This window comes from Pongo pygmaeus, chromosome 11 (assembly GCF_028885625.2).
Source record: "Pongo pygmaeus isolate AG05252 chromosome 11, NHGRI_mPonPyg2-v2.0_pri, whole genome shotgun sequence".
Classification (NCBI taxonomy): domain Eukaryota; kingdom Metazoa; phylum Chordata; class Mammalia; order Primates; family Hominidae; genus Pongo; species Pongo pygmaeus.
In genome coordinates, this window is record NC_072384.2 from 78201893 (window position 1) to 78216752 (window position 14860).

The 14860-nt window shown below is 40.6% G+C and overlaps 1 protein-coding gene across 1 annotated transcript in view; it reads right to left on the reverse strand.

Moving 5' to 3' along the window:
- Positions 1 to 820: 820 nt before the first annotated feature.
- The window catches only part of TTN (titin), a 280445-nt gene continuing 266405 nt past the window's right edge, over positions 821 to 14860 (reverse strand). The window contains exons 350-361 of the mRNA XM_054479293.2: positions 14213 to 14797; positions 13777 to 14082; positions 13371 to 13670; positions 12168 to 12743; positions 11764 to 12069; positions 10811 to 11404; positions 5074 to 10682; positions 4793 to 4949; positions 3360 to 4051; positions 3107 to 3260; positions 2278 to 2580; positions 821 to 2140 (exon numbers count right to left, since the gene is read on the reverse strand). Of these exons, the coding sequence (XP_054335268.1) occupies positions 1845 to 2140; positions 2278 to 2580; positions 3107 to 3260; positions 3360 to 4051; positions 4793 to 4949; positions 5074 to 10682; positions 10811 to 11404; positions 11764 to 12069; positions 12168 to 12743; positions 13371 to 13670; positions 13777 to 14082; positions 14213 to 14797 (9878 nt within the window). The 3' untranslated portion in view covers positions 821 to 1844. The remainder of the gene's footprint in view (positions 2141 to 2277; positions 2581 to 3106; positions 3261 to 3359; positions 4052 to 4792; positions 4950 to 5073; positions 10683 to 10810; positions 11405 to 11763; positions 12070 to 12167; positions 12744 to 13370; positions 13671 to 13776; positions 14083 to 14212; positions 14798 to 14860) is intronic.

Below are 14860 nucleotides of genomic sequence, written 5' to 3' on the forward strand. Positions count from 1 at the left end.
CATGTCCCTACAAAGGACACGAACTCATCATTTTTTATGGCTGCATAGTATTCCATGGTGTATATGTGCCACATTTTCTTAATCCAGTCTATCATTGTTGGACATTTGGGTTGGTTCCAAGTCTTTGCTATTATGAATAGAGCCGCAATAAACATACGTGTGCATGTGTCTTTATAGCAGCATGATTTATAGTCCTTTGGGTATATACCCAGTAATGGGATGGCTGGGTCAAATGGTATTTCTAGTTCTAGATCCCTGAGGAATCGCCACACTGACTTCCACAATGGTTGAACTAGTTTACAGTCCCACCAACAGTGTAAAAGTGTTCCTATTTCTCCACATCCTCTCCAGCACCTGTTGTTTCCTGACGCTTTAATGATTGCCATTCTAACTGGTGTGAGATGGTATCTCATTGTGGTTTTGATTTGCATTTCTCTGATGGCCAGTGATGGTGAGCATTTTTTCATGTGTTTTTTGGCTGCATAAATGTCTTCTTTTGAGAAGTGTCTGTTCATGTCCTTTGCCCACTTTTTGATGGGGTTGTTTGTTTTTTTCTTGTAAATTTGTTTGAGTTCTTTGTAGATTCTGGATATTAGCCCTTTGTCAGATGAGTAGGTTGCAAAAATTTTCTCCCATTTTGTAGGTTGCCTGTTCACTCTGATGGTAGTTTCTTTTGCTATGCAGAAGCTCTTTAGTTTAATTAGATCAGCATGGGCAGTTTTGAACTTGAGTTGCCTTATCTATGTATGATCGTTTTTGTGATACATGAAGATGCATACTTCCCCACCCCAGAATTTCACAGAAAACAACCAGCCACACATTTTGAGGTGCAGATAGCTTGCTTTATTTTGTTGTTACTATCTCAAGGAGGTCCAACAATTATAACTAACAATTGAATTTATACTTGCATGAAAAGAACTACATCAAATTGACATTTTGGGCAATTAGTAATTTGTTGTTTAAAATTTAACGACAGCTTTATTTTGTTGTTGTTCTTTAGTTTTTGCTGTGGCTCACTGCTTAGGTGCCCAGGTTTTTCAGGTGCAATTAAAATTTAGAACTACCACACAAAGGCATTGGCTGCACCCTGGGACCTCCAAGAGCTGGCACTGCTCTGGCATAGGAATACTTGAATAGCTTGGTTAAATGAAGGGATGGCCAGGAGATGTTACTTTTCCAAGCTATTCAGGCACTCCTTATGTCAGAGACAGTGTAAAATGAGCGAACAAAGTGTTGGCCGTTACACTTTGCTCTGGTAATATTTGTCATGATAATTTTGTGTGACATCATCAGAGAAAATGTAAGACGTTAAAGTGTTGCTTACAGGAGGGTAAATGCAAACATCACCAATGCCTTACATTTCTGATTCAGTAGGTATTGGTGCACATCTCAAGTGATATGCACAGCTTCATTCTCTTTTAGGTGGACAGGACATCTTCAGTGGGGAATTTCTCAACCCACTGAGGCATACTTAGACATCAACAGTATGTTGAGGCACAAAGATTGATTAAATGTTGAGCAGGGTATTCGTTCCATAAGAAACTTTCTCCTACCAACAGTTAGTTTCAAAAGTTACATCGTAAAATGTCATAAAATAAATGGTACAAAACTTTATAACCGTTAATCCGGCTATATACAGTATGTACATGTCACTAGCAAATGTATAATATTCTTAGGTCAACAATTATGAAAAGATTAAAATGAATATTTTTGAACTTTGACTCATTTAGGTTGATACAAAACTACTTTTTTTCTTTAAATATTTACAGATCAGAAAGATTAGTCCATGTGAAACGTTTGTGAAAAGTTAAGAATGAGTGTAGAGTATAAGGGCACAGGCCCTCTTAAATGGATCGAATATGTATATTCACAGTGGCAGAGTCAGATCCAAATTCATTCCCTAAACTCAGGGTATAAAGTCCACCATCTTGTTTCTGTACGTCCATGATGATCAGGGTTGTCAGGTCATCTGTGTTTTCAACGTGGAACCTCCCCTGTTCTTGACTGTGAATTTTTCTTCCACCACAGGACCATGTTACTTCTGGGGTAGGCTCACCCGTGAAAGCACAGGCTACTGTTAGAACTTTGCCTTCATCAATGCTGATATCAGATGGAAGAGCTTCAATTTTAGGCGGAATTCCTTTATGGAACAATGACAAAAAAAAGTCTTAGAATCACTGAAAAAAATAAAGATTTGCTTTCTACTGAATTGTGTGTACTAAAGACTACACCATGTTACTTGGCTTGTCTACCTCTATCAGTAATTTTATTGCTCACCTCTTATGCCTGCTTTAAGCATTTTACTAGTTGAGCTTTCCAGTTGTGTCATACTAGATTTTCCCATAAAGCTGCTGGAACTCATTTCTACAAAGGACTCTTGCATGGAGGACATGCTTTGGGCAGACATGCTTGCAAATTTCATCTCAGTCATGCTGCTAGCACTGCTGCTGCTGAAACTGCTGAAGGAGGCCTCCTGCTTGGAGGCAGACATTTGGACTGACTGAGACGAGAAGCTTCCTTGCAAGCTTGTGTCACCACTTGTTCTCAATACTACCTCTCTGGAAGGTTCTTCAACTAGAGCTGTGGAGCATAGCAGATACACAGTGAACATCAATGACATCTGGTTAATTGATGACATATGACGCTGACTTACAGAAATGGAAACTTCAACACACGCACAGCAGCATAACCCAAACAATTTGCTGTTGAAGCATAAGCAAATACATGTATACATACATTTGTCAAGAGCTAGCTCAATGTCTCCAAAACATGAATCCTTATATTTCTATCATTACATTACATGCAGGTGCTAGGAATCACTAGGAGAAAAATGATTAGTCATATAGAAAGTAATTGACATATTGTGCATCCTGAAAATAAATGTTACAGGGCAGTTGGTAGCTTTACTTTGAAATGTAATCTATCCAAGTTTCTGTGTAGCTATAAAGAAAGTTCGACTACAAGAATGAATTCACATCGTTTGGCTGTCCCTCTTTCACATGGAATTTATTAAGGCTTCTTAGAGTTTTCTGTGCTTGAAAGAGAGGCAAAAAAAACCATCTAAAGGCTTTAAACATGTAAGGAAGAATGGTGAGGAGATACTTACGAACGACCATTAAGGAAGCTGTAGCTGAACACTGGCCACGGAAATTTTTGGCCTTAATTGTGTACTTTCCACTGTCGCTGACTGATGCATTTCGGATTTCAAGGGAGTATACATTTCTGGAGCGACTTATGCTGACATTTGAAGAAATAGAAATCTAAGACGAAGGAAAAAGAAAAGAAATGTTGAAGTTCTTCAGATGTGGAAGACATGGTATTTTAGTTTTCTTCAGTAATATATTCATAATTAAACTTACTGGCAGGTTGTTTTTAAACCATTCGATTTCAGGGGATGGCTCGCCACTGATTTCACAAGTAAAGAGAACATTTTGTCCTTCATTAATATTTTGAGATCTAGGCTGTGAGATGAAGGCTGGAGCATCGGAGAGTTCTTTGCTCAGCGTCAAATCATACTGACACTTGACGATTCCTTCCTTGGTTTTGCCTATGCAGGTGAGGATTCCTTCATCTCTGTGACTGGCTTGCTTGATAGTTAGGGTCTGATTGCTGCCTGAGACACCATATCGGTACTCCTCAGAGTTGGTAAGCTCTACGCCATTCAGTACCCATTTCACATCAGTGGCACCAGCAATGTTGGCTTTTAAAACCACTCTTTGACCTTCGTTTATGCTCATCTGAGTAGAAAATGCTTTAATCTCAGCATGAGTTCTGACTTCTTCTGATGCCTGTGATGTTTTAGTGATTTCCTCATGGACAATGGATTTTTCCAGGGAGGTTGCTGCTGACTTCTTGACTTGTTCAGAAATCAGAACCTTTGAAGCTTCCTCTTTGAGGGCTAACTTTTCTTGAGATTTTGCCTCTGACATCTTAATTTCTTCAGACCTTAGGGCTTTTTGGGAAATTTCCTCTTGGACAACAGCTTTCTTCTGAGGTGTAATTTCAGAAGTCTTTTGTGTAGAGACTTTCTGTGCCTCAGTATCTTTTACAGCTAAAAAAGAAACCTCTGTAAGGCAAACTTAATTAGAAAGAGACCCCCCACCTTTTACTCTTCTAGATTCTGCATGTGAAAAACGTAAAAAGAAAAAAAGTCAACTTCTTCATGCAATGTAGGTAATACCTAATACTTTCTCAGTTCCACTTTTGGAAAATTATCACGTGTGACTTTTGAGATCAGTGTAATGATTCCTTAAACTAAACTGAGTGAAAGATGATTCATATGACTTAAGGAAAAAAGTCTTGAAAAGAATAGTCAACGGATTTAGGAGATAAGTGGATTTGGGAGATTTTGAGTAACCAAAACATTAAATTATCTTTCAGAAGACTGAAATGAAAACAAACTAATTTTAATTGGTAAAATAGAAATAGTTCTTTAATTAACTTTGCACTGCTTTGGAAAATTAGCAACTGTGAAGGTTTAGGCAAGCAGTGCCATTTTGTATATTCACTGACTTTATTCTTAAATATTCCTGGGAGCAGGGGCTGACACTATAGAATCTCATATAATACCACATATAATAAGGTACTTAATAACTGCTTTTTATGCTCATAGAAAAGCATATGCTAACTTCAAATGTGTGTTTCTACTTTGGTGTACAAATTGCATTCTGGAATTAGGAAAATAATTTTATTTCAATACTTTCTTGTTTATGTATATAAGGGGGGATGTTTGAAAATATTTCCCTAATATTATCTTCTGAAAAAATGTGGGTAAAAACAAAAGCCAACCTACCTTTTATGGTTAATTTGCAGCTAGAGGACACAGATCCAGCTGAATTTTTTACTGTACAAGTATAAAGTCCACTGTCGGAAGTATCAGTCTTATGAATTTCTAAGAAGAACCCTCCCTTGTCTTCAGAGAGTTTATATTTACCTCCTTGTGTAATGGCCTGTAGAATGCAAATGATTTGCGTTTTAAAAAGTGATTTCATTTTAAGCTTTTTTTGGGAAGCTGAATTTAGAAGATAAAATATTTTAGAAGATAAAAGTAAGAGACATTTAAGAACTGGTTACCTTTCCATCTTTTGTCCAGATGACAGTTGGCCAGGGTTCTCCAGTAGCCTTAACTGCAAATTTAGCAACATTGTCTGAAGAAACAGTTGTATCCTGCAACCCAGTAACAATTACTGGTTTTGAGGAAATTGGTTCAGGAGCTTTTGGTTCAGTTTTTCTGGTTTCTGTTGACTCAGTGGTTTTCTGATCTGATTTCTTAGTTTCTGATGTTTTTGATACCTTCTCATGGATACTCTTAAAGACTTGCCCCATAAATTGTAAGTTGGTTTTAGACGTTCCACCTTCACCAGAAATCTCACAAACATATTCTCCTTGATCAGATTCAGTGAGGTTATGGATTTTGAGCTCATAGGTACCATCTGCTGAATAATGAAACTGGAAATGCCCATTTTCCTTCAGTTTCTTGCCATCTTTGTACCAGGTGACCTCTTTTGCCCTTAATACACTGCTTTCAACCACACAGGTCAGCTTTGCAATCTCTTTAGAAGCTTCTGCTTTCAGGAACTGAGTAATCTTTGGTGGGGCAGAGACTGGGAGGTGCTGAACTTTCTCTCTTGGTGTTGGTTTTGTCTCTGTGGGTGATACGGCTTTGGGGTGAGAAGGTTCTGGAGATTTCACTCGTTTTGGAGACTTAACTGCTTCTGGGGATTTCACCCGAGGCTCTGGGGATTTGACTCTTGGTGGTGATGTCACAGCCTTTTCAGTTACCCTGGCCTTTTGAATAGTCAGAGTGAACTCTGCTTCTTGTTTCCCTTCACTGTTTTCTACCACCACGCTGTAATTGCCCTCATCGGAAGCCTGGACTGAAGAGATCTCAAAGGTTGATTTGTACTTTGTGGTGGTCACTTGGTGGCGGGCAGAAGTACTTAGCACTTGTCCTTTACGCAGCCAGGTCACAGTTGGTACCGGCTCACCATCGGTGTCACAAGAAAACCTTGCAGACTCGCCCTCGTAGACGGTCATGGACCGTGGCTTTGTTAGAATTCTTGCCACCAAAGTCGTCTTGATCTTTCTGGTTGTGGATTTTTCTTCCAGCGACTTTTCTTCTAATGCAGCACTTTTCATTTCTGCAGATGCATAGTGTTCATATGAGGAGAGACTTTCCCTTGTCTCCGTCATCTGTGATTTCACTTCCCTGACAGAAGACGAAGCTTCCATCTCAGATGTTTTCTTAAATGATGAAACAGCATACGCCTCTGTTCTTGTCAGCTCAGGGAAAACAGATCTGGGGACCTCTTCATCTCTGCGTCGGGAAGCATAGGTGGTATAATCCCCTCCTGTTACGTCCAGCGTTGCATAGTCAGAAGCTTCGCCCTTGTAGTTGGTGCACACAGCACGGTAGGTTCCACTGTCATCAATGTGACAGTCCAGAATTTCCAGGGTCAGGACTCCACTCGTGTTGGTGTAATGAATCTTACTGCTTTCTTGGAGTTCCACACCATTGTGGTACCATTTAACCTCGGCAGTTGGCTTAGACTGAACATTTAAAATAAAACATGTATTTTGGCCACATGGTACCCTGTGCGAGCGCATTCTCAATGTGATTCGAGGGGCATGGTCCAGTGTGAAAGGCTGCTGACTCAAAACTTCATACTTCCTTTCTGATGTCTTCTGAGTTTTTAAAGCAGCTTTCATGGACTCATACCTGGAAAAGATATCAAATCTTGCAGACCTCTCAAATCTCGAGAGTGATCTCTCACTAGACACAGGGCTGGGGGATCGTGGGCGAGTTCTCTCTGGAGTAGGTGACCTTCTTTCTGTGTCATCTTCGTATTCCTCAGCCAGTTGTGGACGTGATCGGATCAGCTCAGACACTGGCCTCATTAACTCAATATAAGTTGGAGACAGGGAGCGCCGTCGTCTCAGTAGTCTAGATGCAGATGAGGATGATTCTCTTTGAGCACGTTTTGAGATTTCGTATTCTTCCTCAATTTCTGTTATTTCTGTCACTTCTCTTTGTCGCCTTGATTTCTTTCTAGACTTTTCCTCCTTTGACATGAAGTCAAGTTCGCTTTTGTATTCTGAGAGACGCTGGGTGGTCGTAACTGGGCGAAGCAACTCTTCATCCTCCTTCTCAGCCATGATTCTTTGCCGTTGCTTTGGCTGTCTGTACGCAGCCTGGGCATGCCGTTCCCTCAGTTCTGCATAACTTGTACCGGCTTCAGCCTTCGTTGGGATGTGATAGGTTGAATACCTGAAGTCTTTTCTTGTTTCCTCCACCTTGATATGAGCTTGTGGGGAAGAGTAACGTAGGCTAGAAAGCTCAAAGCGTGGAGGGCTTCGGCTTGGGGGTGAAGCTGAAAAACCTAACTCAAGCTCTTCTTCAAGACGCAGCCTCTCTTCCTCTGTTCTTTTCATTGCTAAGTAGTCATCAATGGGGAGGAGTAATTCTTCATCAGAGATGTCCCCAAGAGAACGTCTTCTAGGTCGGTAGTAAAAGTCATAATCAGGAGAAGGTGTACGCCGACGGGCTGGTCTCACTGTCTCAAGATCGTCTTGGGACAGTTTAGGAATACGCCATTTAGGTCTGTATTGATCTGTAATGCGTGGAAGAGGCATCACATAGAACTGTTCCCATCTTGAAAGGCGGATGCGCTTGGGTCGTTTCTGTACAACTCTGTCAAGTTTCCCAGGCATTTCATACTGATCACGTATCTTTTTATACCACTTCATGTCAGACATGGGCACGAACTGCTTGATGCGTTGGTCTTCTTCTATGGTAGTCTGCTTGTACTTGCGTGGCTCTGGTACATCATAAGGCATCCGGAGTTTTCTCTCCTCCTTCTTTTCTTCTGTCTCAAGTCTGAATTCCCCTTTTACAGTCTTGGTGCTTACAGCCGGTTTGTAAAGGACGGCAGCTTCTCTCAGAGCCTCTTTAGCTACCTGTGTCAGTGGCACACTTTCAGTTCCAGAAAGAATTTCAGCCATTCTGAGGGTTTTGTCAATTTGTTTTTGTACGTGTCGCTCATGCTCCTCCTTACTCTTGAATTCCTGTTTCTTGTACCTCAGGCGTTCCACTTGTAGGTGAGCCTGGCAGCTGGTGGACCCAGCTGTGTTAGTGGCTGTGACTCTATAATAACCCGTGTCTTCAGGCAAAGTGTCCCTGATGTGCAGAGCATAATAATCCAAGCCTTCATGGATAATTTCAATGTTAGGCCCGAGGGACAGTGGCTGACCATCTTTCTCCCATTTTAATGTTGGTTGGGGGATGCCAGACACTCTGATCTCAAAGCAGACACTTTGGCCTTCTTGGCATTCTGCATTTGCCAGTAACCTTTTGAACATGGGTCTTAAGGTACTATCTGTTGGAGGTGGGTGTAGGGTTACTGTCAGCTTTGCTTTACAGCTGTCTTCACCGTATTTGTTCCTTGCCACAACAGTATATTCAGCGTCATCATCTATAGTGACACTGTTGATTGTTAATTGGTAAAGACCCTTGTCTGACTCAAACATGTACTTCTTGTCATCGTCACCTGGTTTGATTTTCTGACCTGATTTATACCATGTTACACGAGGCTCTGGGTGGACAGTTATAGTTACTCCAAACCGGACATTTTCACCTACATAAGCTGTCTTATTATAGAGAGGCAGGGTAAATTCTGGTGGCCTTTCCAGGAGTCTCATTGTGTCTGTTCTGCGCTTAATTTTCTTCATGGTTCTACGGCAGTAATAGTCATAGACTTCTCTCACACCTTTAACAAATAGCTCTGCATAAGAACTGTCTTCACCATAGTCATTGACTACTTTGCATCTGTAGGTACCATCATCAAATTTGGTAATGTCTTTGACATAGAGGATGGCCACTCCATCTTCATAGGTGATTTCATATTTCTCACTGTTCTCCAGCTGTCGGACGCCAAAGTACCAAGTCACTTGGGTAGACTGATCATAATTTTCAATTTTGCATACATATTTGACATGTCCTCCTTCTTCACCAACTGCATGCATTATCTGCCCAGAAACTGGGCCAATTTCAATGGATGCTACTTTAACTTTAGCAACACTCACTCCCCTCTGAGATCGAATTGCACCACCACAGGAGATCCGGGCTGCTGACACAACCATGTTGAGGTCTTTCTTGATCAGGGTGTGGTAATAACGCCGGTGTTTTAATGTTCTGATAACTTTAGTACTGACTCTTTCTATCTTCTGCTTCAACCATGGGTGCTGGAGAGCCTCCGATGCTGTCATGCGAGATTTCCTCTCTTTCACTAACAACCGGTCAACAAAATCCATGGCTTCAATGCTAATCTCTTTGAATGCTTCTTCATCAAAAGTATATTCAGCATTCATGATATTCTCAATGATCTGTTGGTTAGTTTCAGCCAGGAATGGGTTGATACCACTCAATAGCACATATACCAGTGTTCCAAGTGACCACATGTCTGTGGCTGTGCTGACAACATCATGCTGGTGGACTTCAGGTGCATAGTATTCTGGGGCAGTGAATAGAAGCCTGAAGTTGTCCCCTGGTTTCAGCTGACGGGCTTGACCAAATTCTATGATTTTAATGGTAGAGCTTCTTCTGGTTTGGTAAATGATATTTTCTGGTCTAATGTCAAAGTGTCCAATATTATGACTGTGTAAAAACTGAAGTGCTTCACAGACCTGGTGAACGTAACTTACAATTTCTCTTTCATTAAGTTCAAAAGCACTTGTGTTAATGCGCTCAAATATGTCAAGTCCTGATATAAACTCAAAGATCATAACTAATTCTTCCATGCTTTCAAATGATTCATGGAGGTATAAGATGTTTCTATGCCTAGCAATATTCAGAATGGAAATTTCCTTCTTTACCAAAACCTGATCAGTCCCTTTGACTTTAACAAATTTGGCCATGTATGTCTTCTTTGAGGATGTTTCAACACAACGATGGACAATTCCAAACTCACCACGCCCAAGATCTTCAGCAATCATATATTTCTCATAGAGTTCCTTGGTTGAAGAGTGAGATGCTTTAGTCATGGAGACTTCCCTGGTTTCATCTACCTCTTCATCGTAGTTCATAGCTCTGGTCTTATCTTCTTTGGTTATGGTTGGTTCTGAAGGCTCAGAAGGCTTGCTCAGACCAAATTTATTTTCAGCTATTACCCGGAATTGGTAACTTGTTTTTCCAAATAAGTTGATCACGGTATAACGTGTTTCTCGGGCCTGTCCTACACGGAGCCATCTTTCTGCAGTAGTTGCACATTTTTCAACAATGTAGTTGGTGATTTTGCTGCCACCATCAGAGGCCGGCTCAGTCCATGTTAAGTTGACAGAATCTCGTGAGACATCACTAACTTTGACTCCTCTGGGTGGGTCAGGAACATCAGCCACATCCAGTTCAACTGTCTTCTGATCAATTCCAAATCTGTTTTTAGCACAGACCACATAGAAACCAGCATCTTTTCTCTCTACCCCATTGGGGAAAACAAGTGATGTGAAGGATCTTGTGACAATAACTTGGTAGTGGCCATTATTGTCAATGAGATCTTGTCCTTTCTGCCAGGTGATCACAGGATCTGGTTTGCCACTGAAAGGAATCTTGATGCTGACCACTTCACCTCGGAGAGCATGAACTGCTCCCATGCCTTCAAGAGTTTTAGGTAAGTGTATCTTAGCTGGAACTGTATCAGAAAAAAAATAAGAATATAATTTAGCAACATCTAACAATATCTGTTTAAGTGCAATAGCCTCCACCCCCAAGTTAATAACTCATTTAGCCTCAAATTGATGATAATTGATTTATTTTTACCTTCCACTTCCAAGGAGGCAGTGCCAGACACAGATCCCCCTTGGTTGGTAGCTCTGACTTGGTAAACTGTGGCATCATCATCTGTGACACTTGCAATGATGAGCTGATGGTAGCCACCCTTAAATTCTTGAATCCTATATTTTAATCCATCTGCAATGATTTCTTTGCCTTGTCTGTACCATTTCACGATAGGTTTTGGATGACCAGTCACTTTGCAGACCAAGGTAGCATTGCTCTGATATCTGACATTTAGATTTCTCAGTTCCTCTTTAAAGTGTGGTGCCTGAATTGGGACATCAGATTTGGGAGTGATGGGTTCTGATATTTCACTCCATTCACTTTCCCCACCTAGATTTTCACATTTCACACGGAACTCATATTCAAGACCTTCAATAAGGTTTTTCACTGAAAAGACAGTTTCTCGAATTTCTTCTGTTGTCACAGAAATCCATTTATTCTGTTTCTTCTCACGCTTCTCAAGGTAGTAATTTCTAATCTTTGCACCTCCATCACTGGCAGGTGGCTTCCAAGCCACAACACAAGAATCTTTTGTGACAGCAGTAATAGTTGGTTTGCCAGGAGCACCTGGCTTTTCTATTAAAAAAAAAAGATTTGAGTCATGAGATGAAACAGGCAGCTTTATTAAAGCTTATTTTTTTTAAAAAAGAATGTTATGAGTCCAAAATTTTATTAAAAAATAGCTATTCCAGAAAAATGAAATTGGTTACTTTATACTAAGACATATCAAAAACCAAAGTTCTATTTTTAAAAGGGGGTTAGGATATATATTTCTCCTTTTAGATATGCAAACATTAAATTAACGTGAAAGAAAAGGCACTTGTACTTTATCTGAATCTTTGCTATTTCCTTTCAAAATTTCTTTCTGTTTAAAAGAATTTTATGCAAAGATGGAACTTTACCATAGGAAGATATAGAAATCGGGTTGTACTCACCAAATGGACTCTTAATGATCACAACTGAGGACACTTCTAGAGGGTCACTGATGCCGAAAATGTTCTGAGCTGAAACCCGGAAGTAATAGCCAGCATTTTCTGTGAGGTTCACAATTCTACAGGTTGTCACTGAGATGGCTGAAGACACCAATTGCCATTCAGCCCCCTCCTTGGCCTCACATTTTTCCACCACATAGTTGGTGATCCAGGAGCCTCCGTCATCTGCGGGTGGTTTCCAGCTGATCACTGCGGAGTTCTTCAATAGAGCTTCGATCACAATTGGTCCTGTAGGTTTGTCTGGTTTATCTGTTGGGGGAAAATACAATTGTGGTGGTTTTCATAGTGTGTTTTTGAGATTTTTTTTTCTTTAAAAATAAAAAGCACTGAAAATAAAAATAAAATACCTTGTATTTCCACATCAAGGATGGCATCAACTGTTCCAAAAACATTGCTGAGCTGGACTTTGTATTTCCCAGCATGAGTCTTACGTTGGACATTCTTCATGACAAGATGAGTATAGTGCTCAGTGTTTTCAATAGTAATGTTTTCTGAGTTTTGCAAAAGTTTCTGACCATGGAACCAAGTCATGGCAGGTACTGGACGACCAATGTACATAACATGAAGCCGAAGTGTGGAACCCACAGCTCCATAATATTTCTCTTTCAGTGGGTAACCAGGATGGAACTGTGGTGTTGCTTGCAGGAGAAGCTTACTACTGGTTTCTACTTCTCCAACCTCATTGGTGGCTATGCAGGTATAAACACCTTCATCTTCCTGCTCCTCTGTCATTACTGTAAGAGTGTGTGTGCGTCCATCTGAAGACATTTTGTATTTCCGGCTTTGTATGAGCTCTTTACCAAATCTGTACCATTTAATGTCAGGAAGAGGCCTTCCAACAATCTGGCATGAGAGTTGAGCAGCTTCACCCAATTTTGTGGTAACATCCTTCATTTCTTTGCGTATTCCTGGGGCCTCTCCAGCTGAACGATATGAAAGATAATATTAAGTGATTGTTAATACTCAATCTGTAATCCTTTGTCCTTGTATATCAGGAATGAATTTACCTTAGTTACTAACACATACCATGATTTACATATTAGCCTAATTCTTAAAAACTCTTTGAAGTGATTTTCCTAGGATCATATGGTAAATAGGGATTCAATAAGCACATTGTCACATTTTATGTAGAGTGTTTTTTTCTCTTCATGATTGGAAGGGGATTAATAATGTATAGGCTTTTAAGGGACTATAAATTCTCTCTATAATTCTGTAGTATTCTTGCCCTTACTTAGGTTCATTGAAGTGGCATACAATTGTTGACCTTTCAAATCTTGTTGGGAAATATTTTTTAAAAAACAAACCATTGCATTAGAGGGAATTGCTCAAGGAAAGTGCTCAGTTCACTGCATCTAACATCTCCTGCTGAGGTTATGTGCTTGGAATGGTTTCCTATAGAACTTGTCCTATTTCCTGTGTGTGTACTTGCTTTTCTTTCTTAACACTTGCTCTCCAATAAAGCTTTCCAGGGTTCTACTTAGTGTAGAGGGGGAATTAGCCTTAACTTGTTTAGTTTGTAAATCATAAGTAGAGAACTAAAGGCTACTTACATGTGAGTTTAGTCTTTACAGACATAGCAGTTCTGCGAGGTCTGCTCAGCCCAGTCTCATTCTCAGCAAAAACCCTGAATTCATATTCAGTAGCTTCCAGCAAACCTCCTATTGTGAATTGCTTGTCCTTAATACGTTCCTTATTGCTCTTCTTCCAGGCACTGTCTCCAGACTGTCTATATTCAACCCAGTATCCAAGAATTTCTTTGCCACCATCACATTCAGGTTTCTCCCACTGTAGAGTGACACTATCTTTGGATATTGAAAGAATCTCAAGTTCTCCTGGTTGGCTTGGTTTATCTGAAATATTTTAAAATAATGAAAAGGGAATCAGCTTTACTGGTGAAATAAAAGGACCAAACATGGCTTGCTTCTTTAATTTTACCCCTTCTTCTGAATTCCTTACCAAATGGATCTTTGCAAACAACTGGTTCAGAAGCAGGGCTGGTCTCACTTAGGCCAACATCATTCTGTGCGATGATGCGGAACTGATACTCAGCATCGGGAACAAGCCCCGTGACAGTGTACATTGTGGTGGTGATCTGAGTCTTGTTGTGTCTGACCCACTTGTCAGTGGATGTCTCTTTGCGTTCAATGTAGTAGCCTGTGACTCGAGAACCACCATCATCTTTGGGCCGGGACCAGGACAAGCTAACAGAACTCTTGGTTACATCGAGTACTTCTGGAGGATTGCTTGGAGGTTCTGGAGGATCTGTAAATATAAGTGGAAAGCACACATGTATTAGAATACAGTCCCAAGTATTATAAGCCAATGACTTTCATTTAAAAACAGAAAAGTGCTGAAATAATGTTTATAATTTTGTGGTTGAAAGGACACTTACTCAATGGGGTTTTTGGTATGACTGGTTCCTCAGATTTCAAGGGTTTGCTTATGCCAAACTGGTTTTCTGCTGAAACACGGAAATGGTATTCTACATTCTCTTTGAGGCCTTTTACCACCAGAGATGTACCTCGGACTCTGGAATCAATGGTATACCAGGCGGCTTTAGGCACTTCTCGTCTCTCGAGGATGTAGCCTAAGATGTCAGCACCACCATCATCAGCAGGAGGTCTCCAGCTGACCCTCACAGAGCGGGCTTGGATGTCATCATATTCCAGTGGCCCTTCTGGACTGTTGGGACTTCCTATCACCCTGACCTTGAGGTAGACAGCCTTCTTGCCACATTTATTTTCCAGAACCAAGTCATAAGTGCCAGAATCACCCCTGTCTGCTTCTTTGATCACAAGCTCAGTGTGTGTTTCAGATGTTGCAATCATGGCACGCTTACTAATATCCTGGCCTTCCTTCGTCCATTTACATATTGGGAATGGTTTTCCTTTGATTGGTATGGTAAGTCTGATGACTCCACCTTGCCTTACAAAGATACCTTCTTGGTATCTTTCATCAAGTTCATAATCAGGATATTCTGGAAAAAAAGGTAGGGTTTCAATTTAGCATTTGGGGTAGGGGGACTAAGAAATAAGTCTAT